Source organism: Apodemus sylvaticus, chromosome 13, assembly GCF_947179515.1.
Source record: "Apodemus sylvaticus chromosome 13, mApoSyl1.1, whole genome shotgun sequence".
In the NCBI taxonomy this organism is placed as follows: Eukaryota; Metazoa; Chordata; class Mammalia; order Rodentia; family Muridae; genus Apodemus; species Apodemus sylvaticus.
Genome location: NC_067484.1, coordinates 71350021 through 71377695, shown reverse-complemented (window position 1 = coordinate 71377695; position 27675 = coordinate 71350021). Strand labels below are relative to the sequence as shown.

At 42.5% G+C, this 27675-nt stretch overlaps 2 protein-coding genes across 6 annotated transcripts in view; one reads left to right on the top strand and one right to left on the bottom strand.

Annotated features, from left to right (window-relative positions):
- Nucleotides 1-243: 243 nt before the first annotated feature.
- On the bottom strand, nucleotides 244-25415 carry Brd8 (bromodomain containing 8). 5 transcript variants are annotated; one of them, XM_052155670.1, is made up of 22 exons: nucleotides 25309-25415; nucleotides 24205-24301; nucleotides 16028-16097; nucleotides 14503-14552; nucleotides 14298-14420; nucleotides 13449-13529; nucleotides 13272-13336; nucleotides 10973-11109; nucleotides 10247-10465; nucleotides 9669-9813; nucleotides 8287-8496; nucleotides 7686-7966; nucleotides 6941-7393; nucleotides 6561-6654; nucleotides 6314-6360; nucleotides 5341-5555; nucleotides 4882-4974; nucleotides 4650-4718; nucleotides 4167-4344; nucleotides 3121-3225; nucleotides 2650-2694; nucleotides 244-655 (listed from the first exon to the last, which is right to left on the bottom strand). In XM_052155670.1, the coding sequence occupies exons 1-22, from the start codon at nucleotides 25325-25327 to the stop codon at nucleotides 596-598; spliced, it is 2856 nt and encodes a 951-aa protein (XP_052011630.1). In that variant the 5' UTR covers nucleotides 25328-25415; the 3' UTR covers nucleotides 244-595. The 5 variants fall into 5 exon arrangements, with proteins under 5 accessions (XP_052011630.1, XP_052011631.1, XP_052011632.1 ...); XM_052155671.1 differs by lacking the exon at nucleotides 2650-2694; XM_052155672.1 differs by lacking the exon at nucleotides 8287-8496.
- Nucleotides 25416-25718: 303 nt separating this feature from the next.
- The window catches only part of Kif20a (kinesin family member 20A), an 8614-nt gene continuing 6657 nt past the window's right edge, over nucleotides 25719-27675 (top strand). The window contains exons 1-2 of the mRNA XM_052155675.1: nucleotides 25719-25833; nucleotides 26253-26436. Coding sequence (XP_052011635.1) covers nucleotides 26275-26436 — 162 coding nt within the window. The 5' untranslated portion in view covers nucleotides 25719-25833; nucleotides 26253-26274. The remainder of the gene's footprint in view (nucleotides 25834-26252; nucleotides 26437-27675) is intronic.

The following is a 27675-nucleotide window of genomic DNA, read 5'->3' as shown; positions in this document are numbered from 1 at the left end:
AAACCTTCATATTTTCCAAACATTCAAGAAATGCCCAGTAAAACAGTCAAATAGTCCTTTTTACACAATTATGTCCTTTAAAAACACTAGCTATGATCCGACTTTGGTCTGGGTTACTTACCTCCTCCGGCATGGCAGGCAGCTGACAGGACTGCTTAGCTCTAACCATCTCACCCCATATCCGCTCAGTTACCATGGTAAAGAAAACACATCTCAAACACAAGGACACACCAAAGGCCAGAGTTTTCCTTCTGATTGTTCTATACACACACTTCACAGGTTTATTATTATTTAAAAAAAGAATCTGTACACTTCACAAGACAGTACAAATTAGCTACAATCTGCTAGTTCCACATTAGAGATTAACACAGCCCATGATCTCTGCCCTAAAACAGGCAACTGTGCTGCTCCAACTCTCTGAAAGAGAGTTTCTCAACTCATGTCATTTGGCCCAGGCACCTCCTCTTCTATAACTCCACTTCTGGACTCAATTGCTTCTCAGCCTTTTGACTAAGATCAAGTGTGGAACTGAGCCCACAAGCCCAAGCTAAAACATCTTGCTTATTTCTATCCCAGGTTCAGCTCAAGAGGGTATTCACTTCTTCATCTTCATGTCTGCTTCAATGGCGCAGCGGCGTCCCCTGGTTCCCCCATCCTAGACAACATCAAAGAAAGGAAGGAAACATGAGTGAGTTGCTTATATAGTAAGAGATGAGGTACAGCAGGAATACTGGGAATTTGATTTCTTGGGGCAAAGAATCTGCAGAGAATACCACAGGGCTGAGGTGGAAGGGAGTTTCTATTTTCCCACAGAGTAGCTAAAGAACACCTGGTATTTTGTGAGTGGAACTGTAAGACAGTGTCTTCTTCATGGTCCTCAAAATTCACCTGGGGTCCCACAGAATGACTATCAGTCATCCCACCCAGGCTCAATTGTGTAAAAAGAAAGAGAAAATGGAAGGTGGGAGAGGCGGAGAGGGCAGTGGATGGCGAGGTGCTTGGCTAACATACCTGTCCAGTTGTTGGTCCCTATAAGAAAGGCCTTTCCTGCAGTCTGACCCTGGCACTAGTTCCCTAGCACCTCCTGACAGCTGTTCTCCATGACATCAGGACAATCAGGCTTCATTCCATCTGCTGCTCTCTCCCTGCAGCCCAGCTCCTTCCTCTTGTGCAAAACTTTGCTGTCTTCGATAGATAAAAGATCCTACGGACCGGCCTTGCAATAGCCAGCCACTCGAATGAGGATCCAGAGTCACTGTTGCAGGCCATAAGAACGCATAGAGATCACGGTGTTCTGTCTGTGGTACAGGTCTACAGGCAGGATGAACTAGTGAACACTTTTGCTGGACCAGACCAGTTTTGCATTTCTAATATGCAAGGATTAAAAAATTTTAGAACATAAGTTGCCAATAGCCAACAGTAAGAATAGAAATAACACCTTGCATTTGTGTAAGATTTTAATTTTTTTTTCTTTCAAACTTATTTTACCCTCACAACATCCCTGTGAGGTAGGCTGGACAGGTATCTCAATCTTATTCTTTTTTTTTTTTTTTAAATTCTTCTTCTTCTTCTTTTTAAAGACTTGTTTTCATTTTATACGTATGAGTGTTTTGCCTACATGTGTACATGTGCACCCCAGTGTACAGTGCCTGTGAGGGCCAGAAGGGCTTTGGATTCCTTGAAACTGGCATCACGGGCAGTTGTAAGCCACCAGGTGGTTGCTGGAAACCCAACCCAGATCCTCTGAGCAGCAAGCGTTCTTAACTTCTTCTGAGTTACCTCGAGTCTAGTATTCTCTCCTGCTTTCTTTTGAGACAAGGTCTTACTCTGTGTACAAGGTATGCATTGATTCTGCAGGCAGTTCTCCTGCCTTTCAACTCATAATTACTTCTATTCCACAGATGAGAAAAATAAGGCCCTTAAAGGCTTACCCAATGATCTTAGAAGGATATAGCTTTCGACCACGTTCTTTTGCTCACTTCATTGCTCTACCATGAACAAGGTCAGTCATTTAATTCATGGAATAAAAGAATAAAAGCCGTGGGGCTAGATCTAATGTGTTCATCTATAATCCACAAGCTATAATTGTATCTGGAGGTAACTATTACTGAGATCTTAAAATTTGTTTCTAATTACTATTATTGTATGTGACATATGTGTAGGAGCATACATGCCATGGTGCACATGTAGAGTTCAGAGGACAACTCTGTGGAGTACTCTTCTGCCGCCTTCAGTGGGGTTCTGGGGAATCAAACTCAGGTCATCAGACTACCATGGCAAGTGCCTGTCTCCACTGCGTCATCTCACCTGCACTTGCTGCTCTGAGCTGTCTTCCATTTGCAAGTTAACAATTGTTTTGTAAAAGGTGGAAGCAAGAAATGAGGAGCAGGTGCATCCTAGGTCTTTACCTCAAGAATATTTCATATTTCATCCATTTATCTTAAAAGTTGTCCCTCCCACCTCCCCTCCACACTCACACAAGCAAAGAGACCAGAATGCAGAAGACAAAAGAGTTTCCTATTAAATGGATAAAAAGAATTTCAAGACATTGTTACAGTGTGCATGTTGGATTTCCCTCTGCCACCCAGGCCCAGCAGGAGCTGAGAATCTTTCTGGCAACATCACCGCTTGCAGCCATTCAATACTTACAAAGAGAGAGAGAAGGAAGGCAGGAGAGCCCATGGGGACACTGTCCTGTTAGAGGACAAACAAATACTGATCAGGTTCCACAGAAACTCTCAGCCACATGCACCCCAAACCTCAGGACAGAGACAAAAGCACCATACACACAAAACAAAGACAAAATTTTAAATCTCAAGAACAAGAGGAAAGAGATCCCACAGCCATCTAGTTATATGTAGCAGCTGATGTGAACTAATCCATCCCCGACCCTGACAGCACTCTCCCAGAGAGGATTAATAATTCACTTATTCAGCTCAAACTATAGCCCATGTAACTGGGCCTCCCTCTCAGTCCTAGTAGACTTCTTTAACAGTTCGACAGAAGCAAGTCATCTCCATTCTAACATCTATGTGCATACCACTGGCTTACAGAAGGTTAGCAGCATTAGAGTAGCTTAAGGTTCTCTGGATGTTTTGAACTTTATTTTGGTCTGCTCACCTTCTCTGAAGCATCTTGTTTTCGGGTGGAGTCTCTCCCCCGGAGACTTTTAGCACTGATTCCAGACTCAGATGTTTGCATAATCAGCTGTGTGGCCAAGAATTGCTGTAGGGAGAAGAAAAATGGGAGGCCATAAAGATCCAATTCAGTAAGAAAGAACGAACATCCTTCACATTTGTGAACAGAATTTATATAGTACTGTTCCATTCAATTCTTTCTGGCTTAACAAAGGCTAAATTCTAGCTATTCCTAAAGAATTTAGAAGTGAAGTTTTAAAATAAGTCAAAGAGCCTTCAGCAACCAAAGTCACTTGGCAAACTTAACAAAGCTACAATATTACTTCAAGATAAACATCACAAAGGGTGTGTGGTGTTATAACTGTAAGACTGAAGTAGACTACTTGTGATAAAGAGAGATTAGAAACTCTTGGTTGAATACATGTGCCAGAATATTTTATGTAACATTAGCTCTTTATACACTGATTTGAAAGCTTCAAAGGGGGCTAGGAATATAATGTAGATGGAACCGTGCTAGTCTAGCATGCATGAAGCCCTGGGCTTGGTTCCTAACATGAATCAACTGGATGTGGTAAGGACGTGATATGGCTCAGAGGTACCATATTTGTGCAGCCCTGTGAAGCTCTAGTTTATTAGATCCTTACCAACAAGAACAGTAGTAACAACAAAAACCTTCAAAAACTGAACTCATTTGCCCAAGAAAAATAGAATTATTTTTAAGATTTATTTTATGTATATCTTTAGACACACTAGAAGAGGGCATAGGATCCCATTACAGATGGTTGTGAGTCACCATGTGGTTGCTAGGAATTGAACTCAGAACCTCTGGGAAGAGCATCAGTGCTCTTAACCACTGAGCCATCTCTCCAGCATGAGATCATAATTCTTCCATCAAACCAATCAAATCTGTACGACGTCAGTAAGAAACAAAAATATTTACCAATGTTCCTGATGCCCTATAACAAGTAAAAGTCATCAACTCTTCCCTGCACTTCATCACTACTGAAACAAAAATGAGCATCAATTTACCTGTATCTGTTCCAAGACATCTCTCTGCATCTCTACTGCCATGTGATAGACATCGTGGTCTGAGCTATTGTACATAACAGCATTCTGAAACATCAGCATGATGTCACGCTGAAACTCGGCTGTGCTTCGGATCAAGCCATTTTCAATGTTTTTCTTTATAGTTGACAAATCCATAGGCCTAAATAATAAAATGTAAGTTTTAACTCTTTAATCGGAGCCTTAAACAATCTCAGCACTTGGGAGGGTAGAAGCAGAAATTACTCACTTTCTGTGAGTTTGAGGCTAGCTTGGTCTATAAAGAGTTCCAGCCCAATCAGGGCTTTATATAGTGAACCCTGTCTCAAAACAAAAGACTAGCACCACCACCAACAAAAAACAAAACAATCCAACCCACCCTTGTTTTAAATGTACTAAAGCAAGGCAAAACTTCACTTAGGTCAACACAGATGTTAGGTCAGGTGTGACACCTGGATGAAGGCTCACCTCTGTACAATGCTATGGTAGCCAGGAGCTATGTCATCTGTAACAGGTTGCAGGAAAACATTGGCATACCTGTACAAAAATAGTAAGTTTATTATTTATTCTCCAGAAGCAAAAGGAGAGAATTTTCTTCATGTAGCAGAAGGTACTAAGGATCAACACTAACGTAAGCGTCTCACAGCTTACTTGGATGATCTCCTAGGCCAACAGCGAGGCGCTGGCACTGTCTGCTCACCTATGATTTGCTGCGGCCCTCCATACAAGCATGATGGCTTTCTTCCATATTTTCTGAGCCTGAATTGCTTCTTGATCTTCACTGCACACGGAACTGAAATAGATACAAGAGTGCTACTAAGCATAAGGGGAAAAAGTCCTGTTTCTCTTAAACTATTTGTTTCAAGCCAAGAAAGGGAAGATAAGTACCATTAAGGCTACAAATATGGCTCTATAGAGAATACTAGACTAGCCTACCACTCAAAAATTCCTGGGTTCACTGCAGATGCTCATGGACGTGTACACACACACACACACACACACACACACACACACACACACACATCTACAGTTACAACCAGAGGATCCCAGCAACCAGAGGATCTGGAATTCAAGATCAACCTCAACTACACAGCTGGAGTTGACCGCTAGCCTGGAGTAATGGGGGTGGGGGAGCCGGACGGGGACCACAGATACTCACAACTGCGAGGAGGCAGGGCTGCTTGGGATGGAGTCTGCCAGCGTGTGTGACTGCAGCGTGGCGTTGTGTATACTAAAGCCGTCATCGCTCTCGCTCACAGGGGGCTCGTTATCGATCTCAGACAGATAGCCTTCTCCCTGGTCCTCTTCTTTGGCCTCCTCTAGGCTGGCTGCTTCGCTGACTCCATCTTCCTCCTCATCCTCACCTGGGGCATCCTTAGACACAGTGTGTGCTCGTCAACAAATGCAAGCACAGGTACCTTGCAAGGCATTATTAAATAACATCTGTTTTGGGGTTAGATCAACTCAGAAGCGGCCTCACACTGATTTTTGACTGAGCCCTCTATCACTTACACTACCCTCTATTTAACTGACTAAGTAAGGCAACATAATTTAGAACCTGGACAAAGAATAAAGCCCAGGATCTTTTTGAAAGGAAGAAAAAAAAAAAAAAAGCTACTTACTTAAGACTAAGCTAAGAGGCGTTCCTTCTTTCCCCTTGCTCTTGAAAGGAACTCTGACCCTGGATACAAAGTTACCAAAAATAGTTTTATTTCATGACTTCTCTGATGGAGCGAGCTCACCTCACATTACTTTAAATCTGTTAATACTGCTTTAGTAATGCTAAATAACCCCAGATAATTCTCTTTTGATGGTCTAAACTGTGACCCGACTCCTATATGCTCTTCCTGGCCCGCTAGTCACCTCCAAGTTATTCTGGATGTATCAACACTTCTTAGTGCATTACAAACAGAAGGGACTGCTTGATCTTTACAGCTCTCACAGGGAAGCACATACTGCTTTATACTTTCATTAGGTCAGAATGCCCACTGCAGTGTTTCCTCATCTAACTCCTTACCAGTTTTACAAGATAAAGATATGAATTTATGAATTTACTAAAATTCATTTTAAAAGGTAGTACTGTGGGAAAATCTGATCATATGGCAAGAAGAATAAAGAAAAGTCTGAAATACCTTTATCTGGCTTCCAAAAATAGTCCCTGATTCTTCTTTCAATGAGTCTGCAGAGGAGAGAGAGACTGCCTGAAGTCTTTGCCCCTTAGCCTTCCCCTTCCTATGGACCAGTCTTCCCTGCAGCTCGTCTTTCTTGTCAGGCTGTTCTGTCCTACCTCCTCTACTTGCCCACAACCCACAATCCCTAAGAAGTCAAATGAAAACAATTCAAGTTAGATACAATTCAAACTTCTAGTCCTTTATTTACCTGACATTTCAAACTTGTGTTGCGTCTCTGCCTCTAACGGATCTTCGACAGGATTTGAGCCATGTGACGGAGACAGCATGCTCTCGGGGGATGCCTGAAGACCAAAACAAAGTCAGCGCCCTAGGTACTGACAAACTGTTAGAGCTCCCACAGTCCCAATCTCCAGTGCCCAGGAGACCATAGAAGAAATCCCAGTGCCTACTCATGTCCTATGCTCTCTACAGAAGGATAGATAGATAGGGAAGCACAGCACTAATCCCAGCCTCTGGCTTTGGGTATGTGCCACACGTCAGAACTCAGGAACGCAAGCGCCTAAGCTCTCTCTTCTCCCCTAAGCCCCAGCCCTCCTCCTCTCTTCCCAGCCCAGGTGCGTTCAATACCTCTGTCTTCACAGCTGAAAGAGGCCTCTCATCGCCTTTCCCACAGGAACCATCTGTCTCACCAATCTCTCCAGCTACAGAACTTCTAGGTTCTTCATCTGAGTCTTGACTCCTGAGTTCTGGTGGCTCCATGCTTGAGACTGGACCAACTCCAGCTACCATCTCAGCCCCGGACATGCCTGGCTCTGGCTCTGTAGGCTCCACCTTAATCTCAACACCTGAATCCCTGATGTCTACCAGTTCATGGAGCCCTTTGTTTTCTGATTCCTCAAAGTCAAGCCTCTCTTGCTTGACTGTCATCTCTGGCGCTGGAAGAGGCCCTGGCGTGTCCCGCTCCTGCTGGATAGGATGCTCCCAAGGGCCGGGTAGGGACTGAGGATCATCGTTCTCTTCACAGAATGATAACGCTGCTTCCACAGCGGCTACATCCAGCACTTCAGGGTGGTCATCCACCTGTCCCACAATATACAAACTGTTGAGAACACAGGAAAAGCCCAGGCCCCTCAGTTTAACAGTACAGAATTAGATGCTGAATCTACACCTGCCTCCTGTTTTTACCATTCAGTGGAAACGACAAGTGCAGACACTAATGCTATGCAGACAAGTAAAAGAAATGGAAGGGAAGATTAGTATATCAGAGTACAAAGATGAAAAGGGGCAAAGGAAGAATTAAATAATTCTAAATCAAAGACAGGAAGAAGAATGTAGTGCCCAGAGGCCCTTGAGGAGGTTGCTAAACACTTACCTTGTCCTCAATGATGGCAATGATGTCTCCAACTGTCTCAAAGTCCAACTCTTCACCTGTGTAAGACACGGCGATGTCCATCTTCTCAGCCAGATCTAAATCTTCCTTCCCATCTATGCTGGGAGCCTTTGATCCTCCAGGAGCCTCCGCTACCCCTGAGCGGAAACACTCTTCTTTGATAGAATTAATGATCATGGAGATTTCATTGCTATCCATGGAAACAGTCACAGTGTGTGGATCCCCCACAGCTTCCAGGGGTACACAGGGCTCAGGCTGGCTCACTGATGAACAAAAAAGAAAAAGCAACTCAAAAGCTTATCCACTAGTAAGTGACTGCCCAGAGATCATACCAAAACTGTAGACACTTAGGTCAAAAACTGAATTTCTGACCATGTTTTCTTCTCCCTCATTTTATTTACAAAGTGAGAATACAGTCAGTCTCAAGCCTGCTTATGTTTCTGCACTTAACTTGCTCCACCCAACTCACAAACACACACCCACTTCCATCTTTGTTGTCCTAAGGGTGGGAGATCATGGTCTTGACCTTTCTCTCACTACAGTTTAGTCCTGTGGCTGCTCAGGGCGTGGGTCAGGGACGCACCTGGAGCTACACTTTCAGGCGTGGAGACAGCTGGAGCAGAGGGTGGTGCTGGCAGCGCAGGCATCATGACAATGGTAGCCTGGGACACAGACTCTACAGGGGGCGGCACAAGCTTAACTGGAGGCTCACTGGCAACAGTAGTGAAGGAAGGAAGAGGAGTGGTGAACTGTGTGGGACCAGCTTCTAAAAGCCGGGAAAGAGTGGGAGCACCTGACAGACAAAGAAGTACACAAAATGAGGGGACAGCATGTGAACAAGGAGCAACAGCCACCTAGGACTTAATTAAGAATTTTTTATAGTTTCAAAGAACAAAAGTCAATTCTGTGTTGAATAAGCTCTCACCTACACCCCTCCTTTCTTTAAGGATCTCACCTGAGATCCTCCAGATAGGAATAAACCCAAGTACCAGATTATATACTGTATATATTAAAATTGGGTGGTCATTTTCTCTGAAGAAAAACAAGCAGTCACTGATAAAATAAAACAGCTGGTATGACAGGCAAGAGGCTAAGGAAGGAGGAGAGTCCAATGGCTACCGAGCAAAGTCCCGGGCAGCCCGAGGTCCACATCAAGACCTCCATCCCAAAACCACAACCAACCAACCGAACAAAAAACAAACAAAAACAAAAACCAAAAAAAGAAAGAGGAAAGCCCGCTACTTCTTCTGAGATTCAACACACACATACCACCCAAATTCAAAATATTAATCAAACACCAATCTCTAATGTTTATATGGTACTATTTTTGCTTCACATTTTCTGCTATTTAATTTTTAATGCATCCCTATTAAGTATATATGACACCATTAATAAAAAAAAAGAAAAGAAACTAAGTCTCAATAGCTAAGATGCCTCTCCAAGATAACAAAACCAATAAATGTTGCAGATCTGAGGTTCAAACTAAGTTTTGGGTTCTAAATCTCTTACCCTTACTTTATAATCTCCAGGGTCTCTAGCATCTTTCCATAAATTTGCAAGCACTAATATATTGCCAACATTAATAAAATAGGTAACAGTCTCAATAATTACCTATTCAAAGTCACAAGATCAAACATATGCAAGACATGAGACTCAAGCCTAATCTCCAGTTCTTAATTTCTTTTCCTACTGCATAACCTCATGGATCTCTGGCATTGTTACACATTTTGCAAGACACAGAAAATACCTTAACTACTAACTTTACTGTTTCTTTGATCATCATCTATACTGTGGTAAATTAGAGCTATCAATATTTTACATATGCAATGGATCAATAATCTCAAACACTATATTGTTTAATAGAAAACTATCTCCAAAGCAAAGTCTAAAAACTGTAATTGAGCCTTAAATACAAGCTGATCATGTTCTTTCTAATAAGCACGAAGAGCCTGAGGAGCACCTTACCTGAGGCAGCTGGGGAGGCTGCCACAGCACTGGTGGTTGGCTGTATCTCCCCACCATGGATCATGGGAAGAACCCCGCCTACCTCCAGGAGAACCCCTGTGCTGTTCAGATGGCCAGAGGGCACAGGCATTTCACTCTCATTTACCTACCAGGGAAGAACAGAGGTGAAGGCTACTCTCAAGCTCTTTTACTACCATTTCCCCCCCAAAACAAAACCACACTCCAGCAGACAACGAGACTTCTGGAAATTAAAACCTAGTATCCACAGAAAATAATTCAAAATAGAAGGGAAATTCTAAACTATATTGTCAGAACTTAAGTGTCAAGAGTTCTCTGGGGAAGAAAACCACAATATTGTTCAGACACGCTAGGATCCAAGGATCAACTTAATGCACTTTTTTAAGTTAACCTTTAACTAGGACATTTTTTCCTGTTTTTTTTTCCTCTCTCTTTCTTTCCTTCTTTCTTTCTTTTTTGGTTGCTGGCTTTTTTCCCCCAAGTCTTATTTTAGGGCCCAGGCATTCCCTTCCAAGTACTAAATCACCACAGCTCTCAAACACCCACAGAAGTCTCCATACCAGTCTGGGGCTGGTAGGCAGGAGGCTGCCCTTCTTCAAGAGCTCTGACAGCAGAGGGGAGGGGGGTGGAGTTGCTTTCTGTCCAAGCATCTTTTTCTGGGGTGAATCATCTGTTACTGGGGTCATGGGGGCTTCTAAGGGTGCAGAGCCTGGAGGAAGGGTGTCAGGAATCCCAGGAAACGAGGTGACTGGGGTACTCGGCAAAGTCCCAGGGGTTACCTAAGAGACAACAGAGAACCTTTATCTGACTTTTCAAACTATGGAAGGTTCCCTACTAATCTGGATGGGTTAGTGTGTCTGTTATTTTATTAGTTCTGAATGGAAATAATCAGAAACCATCTACACTTCCTTCCCATAGTATTTTCTCTTCTACTCATCCTAACCCACAACCCAGTCATTCCGTCCAACCTGGTATTTGCAAACTCCTTAACCAATATTCCTCTTAATACTTATAAAGAAATGGTCTCTTTCTTCAGCAAAAATTTTATGAGACTAAATACATTGACAAATAATTCACATAGTCTTTTATCTATCTCTTAACAAGTCAGAATCCTCAACACTTTTCAGTCCATTCTTACTTTAGAAGAGTGTGTAGACACTAAGTCTTTAGTGTTTAGACCAAGAGAAGTTGCTTCTAGGCAAAAAAAAGTGTTTTCTTATTATTCAGCTCTCTGATGGCTTATTGTCCCTTTGCAAATCAATTTCAATAAATGCAAATACACTTACCCCAGAGGTAGCCTCTTCCATAGTGGTTGGAGTCAAGTCTCCGAGTGGATAATCACCTCCCGGGGAGGCAGAATCTATAGGAGAGCGGACCATCACAGTCGGTAACCTTCGAGGAGGTGTTTTTACTGCTTGCCGAGCTAGAACACAAGCAACAGGTTCTTCAGGATTAAATAAGTGAACAGCTACTGTTATACCCGGAAGCAGAGATTAGAAATCTTATTATTTTTTAGTTTAGTTTTTCAAACCAAGGGCAATTCTCACACTAAACAAATAACTACTTAACTATTTCAAAGGTCCTTGTTGTAGCAAATGGTTTACCTCTCAACATCTTCTTTAGCAACTTAAAATTCTGCTTTTAAAAAGAGGAAACGACCTCACTGGTTCATACCATGCAGTCTGTCTTACAGTTGCTAACACTTATGTTTCTCCCTTCCTCACCACCCAAGGCTGTCTCAGATGAATTCCCTTTTTTTTTCTCTCCCTGAGACAGGGTTTCTCTGTATAGCCCTGGCTGTCCTGGAACTCACTCTGTAGACCAGGCTGGCCTCGAACTCAGAAATCCGCCTGCCTATGCCTCCCAGAGTGCTGGGATTACAGGCTGGTGCCACCACTGCCGGGCATGAATTCCTGATCCCGCCTCCTTCTTGGATTCAAATCCCCAATTCTGGGATTACAGGCATGCACCACTGTATCGGGATTTCCTTCCCTTTTTTTTCTGGGAGGGGAATGGTTCTCACAATGTAGCTCTAGCTGGCCTGAACGCCAGTATGTAAACTAGACTGGCTCTGTCACAGAGATCTTCTGCCTCTGCCTTGCAAATGCTCGGAAGAGCGATGCACGCTGCCACTCAGCTCACACCACGTTTGACCTTTTTTATTGGCCTCTGAGTTCTAGAACCTTAACTGATAAGATGGTTCTGTGGTAAAGGTCCTTACTATGAGGACTGATGATCTGGGACCCACCTGGTGGGAGGAGAGAATGGGCTTCTACAGCTTGTTCTCTGGTCTATACATAACCAGAACACTTATCTGTGCCTCGACTTCCAAACAAACAAACAAACAAACAAACAAACAAACAAACAAACAAACATTATGTTAAAAAAATGGGGAAAAAAAAAAGCTGGGTGGTGGTGCCACATGCCTTCAATCCCAGCACTCAGGAGGCTCTCTGAGTTGGAGGCCAGGCTGGTCTACAAAGTGACCGACAGGACTACACTGAGAAACCCTATGTTGGGGACAAAAAAAAAAAACCCTCAAAAAATAAAAGGGAATAAAAATAAATAAAACCTTAAATCAAGCCAGGAGGTGGTGTGCACGTCTGTGATCCCAGCGCTTGGGAGGCAGAGGCAGGCGGATTTCTGAGTTCGAGGCCAGCCTGGTCTACAGAGTGAGCTTCAGGACAGTCAGGGCTACACAGAGAAACCCTGTCTTAGAAAAAAACAAAAACAAACAAACAAACAAACAACCCCTAAATTGTGCTCAGTCTGCCATTGTCAAGCTCCTGAGCCCACCAAGAAAGCTGGAGGCCTAAGGAGCAGGAGAGACCTCCCATTTCTAAGTGTTTCTTCTTCAACATAAAGGATGGTTTATTCTGGTAGGAAAGAGATGGCAGGGATGGTTCTTTCCTCTGTACTTGTTTGCTATGCTGCAGACTAAGCCTCATGCTTGCTAGACAAGGGTTTACTACTGGGCTCCATCCTTTACTTGGATACCTTATTTTATGAGACTTCTGTGCACGAGTACACAATAAATCTGTATATTTTTCCTGTTCACTGCCAGTTTGCTCCAGAGATTCAAAATCACTCAAACTTTAGAGAGAAGAAGGTAAGTTTTAAGTGCCTTACAGTTTAGCAGATCAGTCAGGAGCTTAAGACACTGGTCTTGATCCACAGTCTACAACTGGGAAATCATGACAAAAAGTAGTGAATGGAAAATAAAAAAGATGAAAGAACTGATAGATGTCGGCTTCTGATACTTGTGAAAGCTTTCAAGCACAGTGGAATTCCTTCTGCTAAAGCTTGTTTATTTAATGCCACCTGGAGGTCTAACTTTAGGGCATGGACTAACTTTAGGCCTCCAGTTCAATCCTTAACAGAAAGACAAAAAGAATGCTTTGAAGAGAAAGAGAAAAGGAAGGGAAGGAGCATGATAAATTTTACAAGTAAACACAAACTAGTAGCCTATAGATTAAGAAACAACAGCAAAGTCTCTATAGTGCAGTGGTCCTCACAGTCCTCTAGCTCCACAACCACCTGTCATTAGCACGCAGAACCACACGGCCAGTGCTAGCAGAAGCTCACCCTGGTACGCGGCATCTGTGGCCTTTCTTTTTACTTCAGCCTCTTCCTCCTCCAGTTTCTTTTTCCTAAAACAGCAAAGGTATTGCGGGACGTCAGCCAGCTCTAGCTGTCCTCAGTTCACAACGCACTTAGAAAGTGTCCGACCGACCGACGCCCTGGCAGCGCACATGGACCTACATGGCAATGTCATTGCAGAGCTCGTCCAGTCTGCTGTCCATATGCCCGGCTTGGATTAGTTCTGCATCTCTTTTCAGACGCCTATAGAAACAAAGAGGCAGACAGCAGTTCTCTTCACAGTTTCTTAGTTTATAAGTTTCTGGGTTTTGAGACAGGGTCTTCCTCGGTAGCTCAAGCTGGGATCAAACTTACAGGAATTTTACTGTTTTGGTCTCCCAAATGTTGGGATTACAGGCATGAGCTATCATACTTCTTTCTTTTATTAATTTATTAGTGTGCGTGTGTGTGTGTGTACAAGTCCAGGTGGACACATTCCACAGCACATGAGGTCACAGGTCCTCTCCTTCCACCTGGACGTAAGTAAGGTGCATGGTCCCTTCCATCTCTGCCACTGAGCTGTCTAATTGCCACCTAACTAGAAACCATATTCAGAGCTTTTTACTTGTGGTCTCAAGTTACCTTTGCATTTCAAACTACTGAGTAGCTGCTGTAAACATACCATGCACCCAGCATTTTAACTATCTCTCACTCTCCCACTTTCTCTCCCTCCCTCCCTCCCTTGCCCTCCCTCCTCCCTGTCAAGACAGGGTTTTTCTGTATAGCCCTGACTAGAACTTACTCTGAGGACCAGGCTGGTTTTGAACTTAAGAGATCTGCCTGGCTCTGCGTCCTAAGAGCTGGGACTGAAAGCATCTGGCCCCACAGAGGCTCTCCAGCTTAGTCTATAGAGAGAGTTCAGGCCAGCCACGACTATCCAGGGAGACGCAGTCACTCATAAACACCAACTTAAAATCCTGTGTATACCAGAAGTCAGCCCTTCATGTCTTTCCAACATCCCTCCCAAATCACCTGTATCTCTCCTGTGTCTCCTTTATGACTTTCTTCAGTTCCTCAACTCTCTCAGCAGTCAGTTTGCGAACAATGACATCTTCAACAGTTTCTACCACCTCTCCTTTTTCACCCCGTTTTCGTCTGTGGAAAATCAAACAATAAAGCTAAGCTCTATTTCCACAGCTTCCCGACCAAACAGCTGTGTCCCTGGGTTTATACTCACTTTGGTGTCTCAGTAGTCTCTAAGAGCTCAGAGTACTGAGAAGCACAATGCTAGAAATGAAAGAAAGGAAAATGTGATAACCAAGCTCAGAAACAAGCTTTCAAAGTTTCAACAAGAGTAATACGACTCAGTGAAGAAACCTAGTCAAGACTGTGTAGTTGGCTCGTCATGGTGGGAGGCAGAGGCGAAGGATCTCAAGGTTAGCCTGGCCTACGGAGTGAGTTCTGTGACCACCCCGGAAACAGTGAGCCCCTACCCCTACAGAGAGACTCACTGTGGGTTTGGGGCTGGTAAAGTGGCTCAGAAGGTAAAATAAAACTGTTTGACGTGAGATATAGTAACCTGATCTCAATCCCTAGAACCCAGGATAAAACTGATTCCTAAGAGTTGTTCTCTGACCTCCATATACGAACACACAAAACTACTACTGAATTAAAAAAAAAAAAAAAAAAAAGCATTTTCTTTTTCTAATTTTGGAAACTTTATTTATTATTATATCTAAGTACACTGTAGCTATCTCTGTAGCTATCTTCAGACACACCAGAAGAGGGCGTCAGATCTCTTTACAGATGGTTGTGAGCCACCATGTGGTTGCTGGGACTCAGGACCTTCGGAAGAGCAGTCAGTCTCTTACCCGCTGAGCCATCTCTCCAGCCCCCGGAAACTTTTACAATTTTATTTTTATTACATTTAAAATATTAAAATATTTTTACTTAAAATTTTACTTTTTATTTATGTCTTTGTATATATGCCTGCAAGAATTTATGTGCGCTATCTGCCTTCAGGTGTCCTCAGAGACCAGAGAAGGGTACTGGATTCCCAGAAACTGGAGTTATTTATAAGCCACCAGATGCAGGTGCTAGGAGTATTAAGTGTTCTTAGTATATGTATGTATATATGTTTATATGTATATGTATACATACATACACAAACACTGTAGCTGTTTCCAGACACACCAGAAGAGGGTATCAGATTCCATTACAGATGGTTGTGAGCCACCAAATGGTTGCTGGGAATTGAACTCAAGACCTCTGGCAGAATAGTCAGTGCTCTTAACCACTGACCATCTAGGTCTTGTTTTGTAGCCCTGGATGGCTTGAAACTCATCATATAAACCAGGTTGGTCTGCACATGTTAACATGTTCCTGCCTGGGGGCTGGTGAGATGCCTCAGAGGTTAAGAGCACTGACTGCTCTTCCAGAGGTCCTGAGTTCAAATCCCAGCAACCACATGGTGGCTCACAACCATCCATAATGAGATCTGACACCCCCTTCTGGTGTGTTTAAAGACAGCAACGGTGTACTTACATATAATAATAAATAAATCTTAAAAAAGAAAAAAAATGTTCCTACCTATCTCTCAACTGCTAGAATTACAGGCATGTACCAGTATACTCAGCCTATAGCATTTTAAGTTATTTTCCCCTTCATGATACAGAAAACCTTGTAAGCATCAAGACAAAACCTGGTAAAGAACCAATTTCATATTTCAATACGCATAAAAGAAAATCTGATTGGTAACTTACTTTTTGAGAGAACCAGTCTGGAGGCCGGCCAGGTTCTGCAAAGGGCTTGATTGCTCTGCTAACTGATACCCTACAAAATGAGAAAAGCCTTGAGGTACACGGAACTCAAGGTTTAGAGATCACATAGAATAAAGAGTTGCTACTAAATGTACTAGAATGCCTTTCCTTTATTATTAACTCTCTCTACCTACTTTTCAGTGTTGGGAATAAAAACCTGATATTCACTCACATGTTAGGTAAGTGCTCCACCACAGCCATACCTCTAATTCTGGAATACCTGACATGGAAAATGACTCAACAATTTAAAAAGCAACTCAGGGGCTGGTGAAATGGCCCAGTGGGTAAAGGAAAAGCACTTGCTGCCAAGCCTGATCCTGACTCTACCCCCAGAACCTACAATTTACTATATCTACATGGTAGAAGTATCAACTCTTACTAATTGTTCTCCAACCTCCATACCATCACAGTGGTTTGCATAGACCTATATACATATACATGCACAATAAATAAAAATGCAATGTTAAAGTCTAAATGCATGCCTTTAATCCCAGCACTTGGGAGGCAGAGGCAGGCGGATTTCTGAGTTCCAGGTCAGCCAGGTCTACAGAGTGAGTTCAAAAACAGCCAGGGCTACACAGAGAAACCCTGTCTCGAAAAGCCAAAAAACAAAAAACAAAACAAAACCCAAACAAACAAACAAAACAAAAACTTTAAATGAATCCAAGGCCTCACATATGTAGGCAAATACTATTATGACCAACCTATATCCCCAGCCTGGATTAATTTTTAAAATTAGCACTTTGGCCATTCCCCTTTGAGAAACCAGCACCTATATTTAATATATCTTTCTTTTAGGACTGCTTTTTGAGAAGCCTATACCCTGTTCTCATTTTTCCTTCTAAGTAGTCCCTTTTTCTCTTTAACCCTCATTATGAAATTGTATTTAAATATTTTTATTAACACGTTTTTTTTAAAAAAAAGAAAGATTTATTGGCCAGGTGGTGGTGTCACACGCTTTTAATCCCAGCACTTGGGAGGCAGAGGCAGGTGGATTTTTGAGTTCAAGGCCAGCTTGCCTGGTCTACAGAGTGAGCGCCAGGTCAGCCAGGGCTATACAGAGAAACCCTGTCTCGAAAAACAAAACAAGACAAAACAAAAAAAAAAAAAACCAAAAACAACAAAAAAGATTTATTATTATGTGTAAGTACACTGTAGTTGTCTTCAGACACACCAGAAGAGGGCATCAGATCTCATTACAGATGGTTGTGAGCCACCATGTGGTTGCTGGGAATTGAACTCTGGAAGAGCAGTCAGTGCTCTTAACTGCTGAGCCATCTCTCCAGACCAACACTTTTTTTTAAGAGACAGGGTTTTTAATGTGAAATAGCCCTGGCTGTCCTGGAACTCCTTTGGTAGACCAGGCTAGCCTTCAACTTACAAATATATAGTTGCCTCAGAGGATTAAAAGCATATACACCAAGCTCAGCTGTTTAAATTTTATTAGGTTCCCCCCCCACACCTTTTTTTTTTTTTACTGCGTACAATATATGCTTATAATTCTAACAAACAGGAGAGTGAGAAAGGAGAACTATCAGAAGTTTGAGGCTATCCTGAGCCCTATAATGCGGGTCAGACTAGCCAGAAATAAATAACAAGACCCTGTATCATTGTTATTTCCCCTACTCCCCATCCATGGCCCCAAAATCAGCTGGGTGTTGGTCTACATAACAAAGTCACCCCCCCCCCCCCCCCCCCCCCCCCCGTCAAAAATAAATCAAACAAACCATTTCCCCAAGAGCATTTCTATCAACCAGGCTCTTTAAATATGTTAAACATCTTCATTATCTTCATGACAGGAAAAACACTAGACCATTATCTGTAACAAAGTAACAAAACGACCAACCAAAGAGCACGTGCAGCTTGTCTCCAAGCCAATTCCACAGCAAACCGAGCAGGGCTCGCCCTGCCAGTGGATCCTGCTCCCCTCACTGGGCTGCCTTGTTTAACCTCAGTGGGAGGATGCTCCTAGTCCTGCAGTGACTTGAGGTGCAGGTTCCCTGGAAGGGGCCTCCCAGGTCTCCAAGGTGAGAAGATGGGATGGGGAGAGGACTCATGTGGGAGGACAGGAAGAGGTGTGAGGGATGCGACTGGGTTAGCAGGTAAATAAACAAATTAATGGGGGGAAAAGTAACAACATGAACAAAGACAAGGTCATAGCCACTCAATTAGAAGACAATCTTTGTACAACTTTCTGTAATTAAATATTATCTGACTATGTTAGTGCATACATATAATCCCACCAATCAGAAGACAGAAAAATCTTGAGGTCAAGATCACATGAGTTGGAGCTACATAGAGATTTGGAGCCTAGAAACAAAAACCAAACCTTTATAACCAACAATAGACATTTCAGTGAGACATATATTGCTTCAAGTAAAGAACTCAAGTGTTTTCCCAAATTTTATGATTGAAATATCTCATACTGTTAAATATTACAGACAATAAAATACAGAACAATTTAAACTACAAAGATGCCTTCTTTTTGAATTGTTAAGTATCAACTGTATTTGGGAGGGAGAAAAAAACCACCAGATTTGATTGTTTTTAAAAGCAGAAATATCTCTAGAAAGTTGTTTGAAAAATTTAACAGTTGGCCAGGTATGAAGATGTATGCCTGTAATCCCAGCACTCTGGATTCAGAAACAAGAATAGTTAAGGCCAGTGCAGTTTACAAGGCAAGCTCTAGGTCAGTCAGAGCAATAGAGTAAGAACCAATCTCAAAATACATAAAGACAAAAAGTTGCAGGAAAAAACTTGACTGGTGCTAAAATGTTATAAACCCATCTCAATAGTTAAAATTTATGGGGTTTTGTTGTGTTTGGTCAGAGTCTTAAGTATCCAGGCAAACCCTGACCTAAGGATGACCTAGAACTTCTGACACACACACACACCCACCCACCTCAATATCCTCCTTTAAGATTCCAGAAACACAAGATGACATCCAAGTTTATTTTATCCAGAGGCTTGATGGTGTTAGATAAATGCTCTGCCAACTGACCTTTATCTCTGGCTTGTGGTTTACTTTTTTGGTTTTGTTTTCTTTTTTAAGGAAATGCCTCATATAGTTCAGGCTACACTAGAATTCCTGACCTTCTTATCTCCCCCTTTCCAGTGGGGATTATAGGTGTGTGACACCACACCAACTATACAGATTTTTCTTTATGTTTGAGCTGGGTATGCTAGAAGGATAAAATTCAAGGCTATCTTTGACTCACAATAAGGAACTACTAAGATGAGCTCAAGTCAAACTAGACCATATATTCAGATGCTGTCTTTAAAGCAAACAAACTACCCATAAAAATCTGTCTCAGAAAGAAACTATTTAATTATAAGGCTTAAGAAAATTGAAAGGTTGCTGGTTATGGTGGTACATACCTAGAATGCTATCAATTTGAGAGGCTGAGACAGGACAATATCTGAGTCTGAGGCTATTCTATATGATTATGGTCCTGCTTTTAAAATACCTAATGTGTATTGGATGCCTGTAATTCTAACCTTTGGGAAGTAGTCAAGGTCAACTATATGGTAAGTTCCAGCCAGGACTATAGAGCCAGACTGTTTTAAGAACAAATATGGGGGGGTTAGAGAGATGGCTCAGCAGTTAAGAGCACTGACTGCTCTTCCGAAGGTCCTGAGTTCTAATCCCAGCAACTACATGGTGGCTCATATCTGATGTCCTCTTCTGGTGTGTCTAAAGACAGCTACAGTGTACTTACATATAATAAATAAATAAATCTTAAAAAAAAAAAAAAGAACAAAAATGGGTTAGAGATCACTTAGTGATTAAGACAATGCAACACTGTTGCAGAGGACCTGAATTCAGTTCCCAGTACCCACACTAGGTGGTGTGCCACAAGGGAGCATGCAACAGCTTCTAACTCCGGCTCCATAGGGATCCAAGGCTTCCAACTTCCAAAAGCACCTGCATTTACACACACACACACACACACACACACACATACACACACACACACTTTAAAATTATAAAAATGCTCTTGCAAAAAGAAAAAAAAAGTCAGGGCTAGCAAGATCAGGTAATGTTGCTTGTTCTTAAAGCCTTACAACCTGAGTTTGATCCCAGGAACCCAAGGAAAAGACTAACTTCACAAAAATGTCTTCTGACTTCCATACCCAAAACCATATGTTTAACGGAAAAAAACAAAAAAATTAAGAGCTGGAGAGATGGCTCAGAGGTTAAGAGCACTGACTGCTCTTCCAGAGGTCCTGAGTTCAATTCCCAGCAACCACATGGTGGCTCACAACCATCAGTCGATGCTCTCTTCTGGTGTGTCTGAAGACAACTACAGTGTATTCATATACATAAAATAAATATTTCTCTTAAATAGAGCGAATAAACCTAAATAAATAAATAAATAAATAAATAAATAAATAAATAAATAAAAGAGTCCAGGGCTGAAGAGTGGTTCCATGGCTAGGAGACCGTGTTGCTTTTGCAGACAACCCAGATCTAATTTCCAGCCCTCAGTGACTCACAACTCCTCATAAAATCCCAGGCTCTGAGGGACCTCCACAGGCACCAGAGAAGCACATGGTGTGTGTGTATGTGTGTGTGTGTGTGTGTGTGTGTGTGTGTGTATATGTGTATGTATATGTGTATATGCAAACCAAACACTGATACACACAAAATGATGATTAACAAAATAATTTTTAATAGTAAAAGCCAACAAACAAAAAAGCAGAACATGTTCACCTAGCCAATCCTCAAGTAAAGCAAAAGAAGAAACTAAACTGGTCTGAACTTTTGGCTGGGCCTGGCAGCTCATGCCTTTAATCTCAGCACTTGGGAGGCGAAGGCAAGCAGGCATCTGTGAGTTCCAGACAGCCAGGGCAATGAATCAAAAAATTAAAAACAAAAAATCTTCAAAACTTTACACAAAGAAATATAATGTAATTAGTGAAAGAAATTCAACCAAACAGAACAATGGACCAAAAAAAAAAAAACAAAAAAACAAAACTTTTTCGACAGACATACAGTGTCTGTAGAGATATAAAATGCTCTTACAAAAAGAAAGAAAAAGGAAAAAAGATATCGGGACCAGCAAGATAGCTTATCAGATAAAGGTGCTTGTTCTAAAAGCCTTACATCCAGAGTTTGATCCCAGGAACCACATGAAAAGATAATTCATTTTCACACAAAGTTCATCAGAGAAATGCCTATCAAACAACGTTAAGAATGCCAGGCAGTGATGCACACTTTTATTCCTAGCATTCAGGGAGGCAGGCGGATCTGTGTGAGTTTGAGGCCAGCCTGGTTACAGAGAGGGCTACACAGAGAAACACAAATCAAAAGCCCCAAAATAGTAAGTGACTAAATGTGATGGCTCACCTTTGTAATTCCAAGTCAGAGGGCTAAAAAGGGGAAATCACTGAGATCTAGGCCAGCCTGGACTACAGACAGATCCTGTCTTACAAAAACAAAAACAAGTGCAGTAAATTGGTAAATTGGCTTAGCAGGTGAAGACACTTGTCCCGAAGCCTGAAGATCTGACTTTGATCCCCATAACCCACAAGGTGGAAAGAGAACCAAATCCTGCAAGCTGTCTTCTGACCTCCACCCACACTTAGGCATACATGCATACACACAATTACACAAACAAGCTGGGCAGTGGCACACAGCTTTAATCCCAGCACCTGGAAGGGAGAGGCAGGTGGATTTCTGAGTTTGAGGCTAGCCTGGTCTACAGAGTGAATTCCAGGACCGCAGGGCTATACAGAGAAATCTTGTCTCAAAAAACCAAACAAACAAGTATAAAAGAAAATATGTAATGAGAAGACTACTATAAAAATAAAGAAATATAACAAAGCAGAAAAAGAAACGGGGAGGTGATGGGGCGATATAGCTCAGTTAGCCCAGTGCCAGCCTAGCATGCATGAAATCTTGGTTCGATCTGTACTACAGAAACTGGGCGTCATGGTGCATGCCTGTAATCATAGTATTCAGGAGGGAAGGCAGGTCCAGGAGGTCATGGTCATCCTAGGCTACATATGGAGTTGTTTTTTTTGTTTTTGTTTTTTGTGGTTTTTGGATTTTTTTTTCCCGAGATAGGGTTTCTCTGTGTAGCCCTGGCTGTCCTGGAGCTCACTCTGTAGACCAGGCTGGCCTTGAACTCAGAAATCCGCCTGCCTCTGCCTCCCAAGTGCTGGGATTATAGGCGTGCGCCACCACTGTCCGGTTACATAGGGAGTTTGAAGCTAGTTTGGCTAAAAGAAATAAAGGTTTGAGCCAGTCATAGTGCTCACACCTTTAATCTCAGTACTCAGGAGGCAGAGGCAGGAAGATCTGAGTTTGAGGCCAGCCTGGTCTATCTATATAGTGAGTTCCAGGACAGTCAGAGCTTCAGAGTAAGACCCTGTCATGTAACAAACAAAATAGGTCTGAGCTTGTGACACAAGCTAGTGGGATATGCTGAAGCAGTATATGTAGTATATACAGTCTATAAGCATTATATATAATCTGGGCTATTCTTTTATTTTACTGAGCACATGCCTTTCATCCTAGCACTTCCAAGGCAGGGTAGGAGGACCTCTGTAAATTGGAGGCCATCTCACTACAGAGTGAGATGGTAGAATTTTTACCCACTGTGCACCAAATTCCGAGTTCCACTCCCAGCACCTCTCTCCAAAATTTGGAGGAACGAAGAAATGGCTCAGGAGTTATGAGCACATATTGCTTTTACATAGAGCCCAAATCTGTCCTAGACACCCGTATCAGTCAGATGTTTCATATCTGCCTGCAACTCTAGGGTTTCAGATGTCCTCTACTGGCTCTCAAGGGATTCTGCACTCATATCCCCATATCCCCACCCAACACACAGATAAACAAATATAATTCTTAAAATAATAAAGAAAATGGTTAGGCAGTTCCTCAAAAAAAAAAAAAAAGACCTGGAGCTCCCACATGACCCAGAGACTCTACTTCTTGGGTGAGATCTCGGGGGAACTGAAGACAAAGTCCAATTCACATCTGCCCAAAGATGGAAGCCCAAATGACATGTCAGGTAATGAATATGTAGCTGACTATCTATAGTCAGGGGACGTGCATTCTGGATGTCCTCAGCCTAGGTTGGACATTACAGTCATATCCAAAAACAAACAAAAAGCTGTGTCTGCGCTTGGACTCACTCTGTAAACCAGCAGTTCTCAACCTTCCTAATGCTGCCTCCCTTTAATACAGTTGTGATGACCCCCAACCATAAGATTATTTTTGTTGCTACTCCATAATTATAATTTTGCTACCATTATGAATTACAATGTAATTCATAATTACATTATATTTATTATTTTGGAGGTAGAGGTTTGCCAAAGTGTCACCACCTACAGGGTCCTCTGCCCTAAACCACTTGCATGCTATTTCATTGCATTAGGTAATCTAGAGATAATCTGGAGTATTCAGGAGGTTATGTGTTGGTTACATGCAAATATGATGTATCTTATGTAAAGAAACTGAGCTACCGCCATTGTTATGCCCTCAAGGGTCCTGGAACTAAATCTCCATGGATATGGAAGGGATGGTTTGTACTATTATCTGGCCAATGCTAGAAAAGAAATATTAGTATCTGTTACATGTGAATAAACCTTGAAGAGTGCTGTTAATTGACTAAAAAGCTAGTCCCAGAAGACTCCATATTATACCTAAAAGACAGCCAAATCTAGGGAAAGAAAGTAGACTGCTCAGGAAAGAGAGGGAGATGTAAATGTTGAGAGATTTAAAGATTAAAAAAATGGCTGCACAACTTTGTAAAAATAGAAGAAACCATCAATATTTTCCCTCTCAGCGGGCTTATTTTATGATATGTGATTTGTATTTTGGTAAAGCTCACTGCTATATAAAGCTTAACGTAACTTAAGAAAGGAACACATTGAGGTGAAAAATACTTAGTCCTGGCTAACTTGAGTGAACATGTCTTTAATTCTAGTGCTAGGAAGGCAGAAGCAGGCCAGCTTGCTGAGTTCAGGCCAGCCTGGTCTACAAAGTGAATTCTAAGATAACCAGGGTTAAACAGAGAAAGCCTGTTTCAAAAACAAACAAAAGACAGAGAGATACTCAGTCAGCTCCTTCTGACAGCTCAAGAAATGAGGTACCTGAGATTCCTTACCAGTTCTGATCCCCACTCCTCATGACAGAAGATGCTAAACACAACTTCTCTCGGATGGACCATGGCTCTGTCGGGCCAGTACTCAGCAGCTTGTGCTCTGGAAATAAAGAAGGCTCAGAAACAGCCTCTGAGCTACTTCTAAGCCCCAGAACATCTAAAGGCCTGATGTAAAATAACACCCCAGGCAGGATTACTGTGGAGTAGTAATCCTGGCTCTCAGAAAGCAAAGGCAGGCAGACTTCTGAGACTAGCCTGGTCTGCATGAGTTCCAGGGCAGTCAGGATCAATCACACATTAGAAGCCTGTCTCTAAATAAATACATTTCAAACTTGTTCAAACAGTGTGAACTACTACCATCAATTATTATCACCAAATCTTGATTTTTCACCATTCTAATGAAATATCACCATTATTGGCTTGGGTACTTTTATTGACTACACATTTATATAACATCTTGTTTAAATGCCACGGCTTCAATGTGGTCTGCTTCCATAAACACCCCCCTCTCCCCCCCCCCCCAAAAACCTGCAGTATTACGTTTAAAAAATGGTAATAAGGTTCTCATTTAAAAGCCAGTTTTAAAACTTCAGTTTGAACGCAGGCTTATTTCCCAAGATTCCAAGCGGCCACCGGCTCCGGACTGCCCACCTCCTCCTTTGCATAAAGTTGTTTACATTTCGGCCCCTCCCCCCCCTCAACTGTCGGGTAAAAAAAAAAAAAAAAAAAACAGATCCTTGGTGAAACTGAAAAATGGCTGAAATACACGAAACGCATTTTCCCCTGCGGCAGAAAACGCCTACAGTTAACATATAATTTCGACTGCTTCTCACAGCTTGGTTAGATAAACAACTGAGTCGCTGGCCACTCCATATTGCCTTTATGTTTTACCCTAGATAGCGCTAAGCACACAAAGGCACACAAACAGCCTCCGTTTCCTCCCAACACTTAAACCCCAGGTGGTGGTTCTGAAGCGACACGGAAGGCAGATCTCTGAACGAAGGCTCTCCGACAACCACTCCTCCCACTCCTTTCATGCCTGAGAAGTGGGATACCTAGTCTCAACTCTACAAAGGCCTTGACCATAAAAGCGGGCCCAATACTCACTGCCTGTCCCGGTCGCCATTTTGGCTTCTACGTCTTCAACGCAAGCCAAAGGCGCGGGGAACTCTGGGAAACACAGTATGAATCCGTTCGCGATGCCTCGTGGGTAATGTGGGTGGGTCAGTCAGTTTGCCCTAATAGAAGCCAAGTCCCTCTAGCAAAAATTTTCTTTTTAACTAATAAGGGACAAGAGATCGCAGCTGAAGCCTCAGAAAAGAAATGTCTAGGTTTAGAATTAAGTGTCACGAATCCCATAACGAACAATTTGGAAATGACTGTTGGTAACCCGGACCCACATTAAAAGCAAATGGTGTTCCGGTCGGCGCTGCCTCCTCCCTTTTGCTGATTGGTTTCTTCAGGCTTTGCTTTCTGATTGGCCGGACAACCTCAGCGCGCAATTTAAAACATTGTACGAGGAACAAAGCTGCTCCTCGTGGGCGGAGTTGCGCTCTGCAAGTAGCAGGGAGTCGTGCATTTCAGCTGGGTAGAAGCTGGCATCCGAGAAGCGGCAAGTCGGACTGTCTTCGGGTGAGTGCAGCTGGGCTGGGGCCCCGGTTGTCAGCTGTTGCTTGCGTGTCATAGTCCGCAGGAGGCTCCTGTGTCTTCCATAATTCCCGAGTTCTCGTGGTCTTTGGAGTGAGGATGGAAAAGTATCCTTGGGATCCTGAAACACGTTCACTGGCGGGCCTGTAGACAGTCTCTGTGGAGCGTGGCTTTCTGTTCTGCTTTTAGAGCCAAGTATCTCTCCGTGTCTATTAACCTTCAGAAATGCAGCCTCGGGCTGTATTAGTTGATCTCATTCTCTTCCCCTTGGCTGATAATGGTGTATAGTCTCGACCAAATGTCCAAAGCAAGGACATCCCTCCTACCAGGGGACTGTTTTTAACTTACAGGATTGCAGGTTTTGTGCGTTAATATTCTACCCATCTACTCTTGTCTCCTTTTAGACATAGACTGACTTTGCCTGTCATGGCTCACGGGATCCTTTCTCCGCCAGCGGGCTTACTCTCTGATGAAGATGTTGTAGACTCCCCTGTGTTAGAATCCACAGCTGCAGATCTGAGGTCTGTGGTCCGAAAGGACCTGTTGTCAGACTGCTCTGTCATCTCCGCCTCTCTGGAGGATAAACAGGTAAAGGAGTTAGGTGGCTTAGGGGCAGAAAGTGGTATCTTCAGCCTAACAGTTACTTATACAAGGTAGTATGAGATCAAAGGCCAGTAATCCTGAAAAAAATGAAAGATCAGTTAAAAATTAAGGGCAAAGCTGAGCATTGTGATGCATGCTTTTTGGATTTGTTTTTGTTTGTTTGTTTGTTTGTTTGTTTGTTTTTGAGACAGAGTTTCTCTGTATAGCCCTGGCTGTCCTGGAACTCACTCGGTAGACCAGGCTGGCCTCGAACTCAGAAATCCGCCTGCCTCTGCCTCCCAGAATGCTGGGATTACAGCCGTGCGCCACCACCGCCCGGCTGTGGTGCGCACTTTTAATCCCAGCACTTGGGAGGCAGAAATAATGGATTTCTGAGTTCAAGGCCTGTTTTACCAAGTGAGTTCCAAGATAGCCAGCACTGCACAGAGAAACCCTGTCTTGAAAAACCAAACAAAAAACAGGGCAAAACAAATGAAAAAGTCTGTATCTATAAGAATATTATTAGCATTATATTCATGAAATATCCCAATTGCAATTGTGTCAGGCTTTCAGGAAGGGAAGAATGCCTATTTCTCTAGGTATTCTCTCCTATCTCATTCTCTTCCCCTTGGCTGATAATGGTTATAGTCTTGTGCAGGCTATTAATGTTAAGGATGGAAGGGATAAGAGTGCATGTTTAGTATGTCCTAAGTTCAAATATCAGCACCACATACAATTATTTGTAGAGAATTATGGTGGCCTTAAGTAGATAGAATGGGATTCTTGTTTCATTAATAATCGTAGCTGTCTTTACTTTAATCTTTCTTTTGCAGGGTCAAAGATTCTCAGTTATAGCACTATTGATGTTTGGAGCCAAACCTTTGGTGGAGGAGGCTGCCAAGATGTTTAGTTTCTGGCCTCTGTCCACTAGATGCAATACATTTTCACTACTCAGAATTCAGTGTCCTTGGGAATACAGAGACATTCTCTAAATATGTGCTGAATGAATGGACTCGTTACTATTTAACTTATTCTTCAAGTCACTCAGAACTAAATTGAGGCTCTGATTCTTGCATGTCTATTGTTATTTATTATTATTACTATTACTATTGTTATTACTGGAGTACTTATGATGGGTATGTGCAAGGCAGAGGATAACTTTGCAGAGTCACTTCTCTTCCTTCTTTATATGGATTCCTGGGATTGAACTAACCTGGCAGGCTTGTTCAGCAAGCTGAGCTGTCT

Coding starts and splice junctions, on each gene's coding strand:
- Brd8 (XM_052155670.1), bottom strand. Junction 6,361..6,560: donor ACACAAGTTTGAAATGTCAG/GTAAATAAAGGA, acceptor TCTCCTCTGCAG/ACTCATTGAAAGAAGAATCA. Junction 5,556..6,313: donor TTTTTGGAAGCCAGATAAAG/GTATTTCAGACT, acceptor ACTGTGTCTAAG/GATGCCCCAGGTGAGGATGA.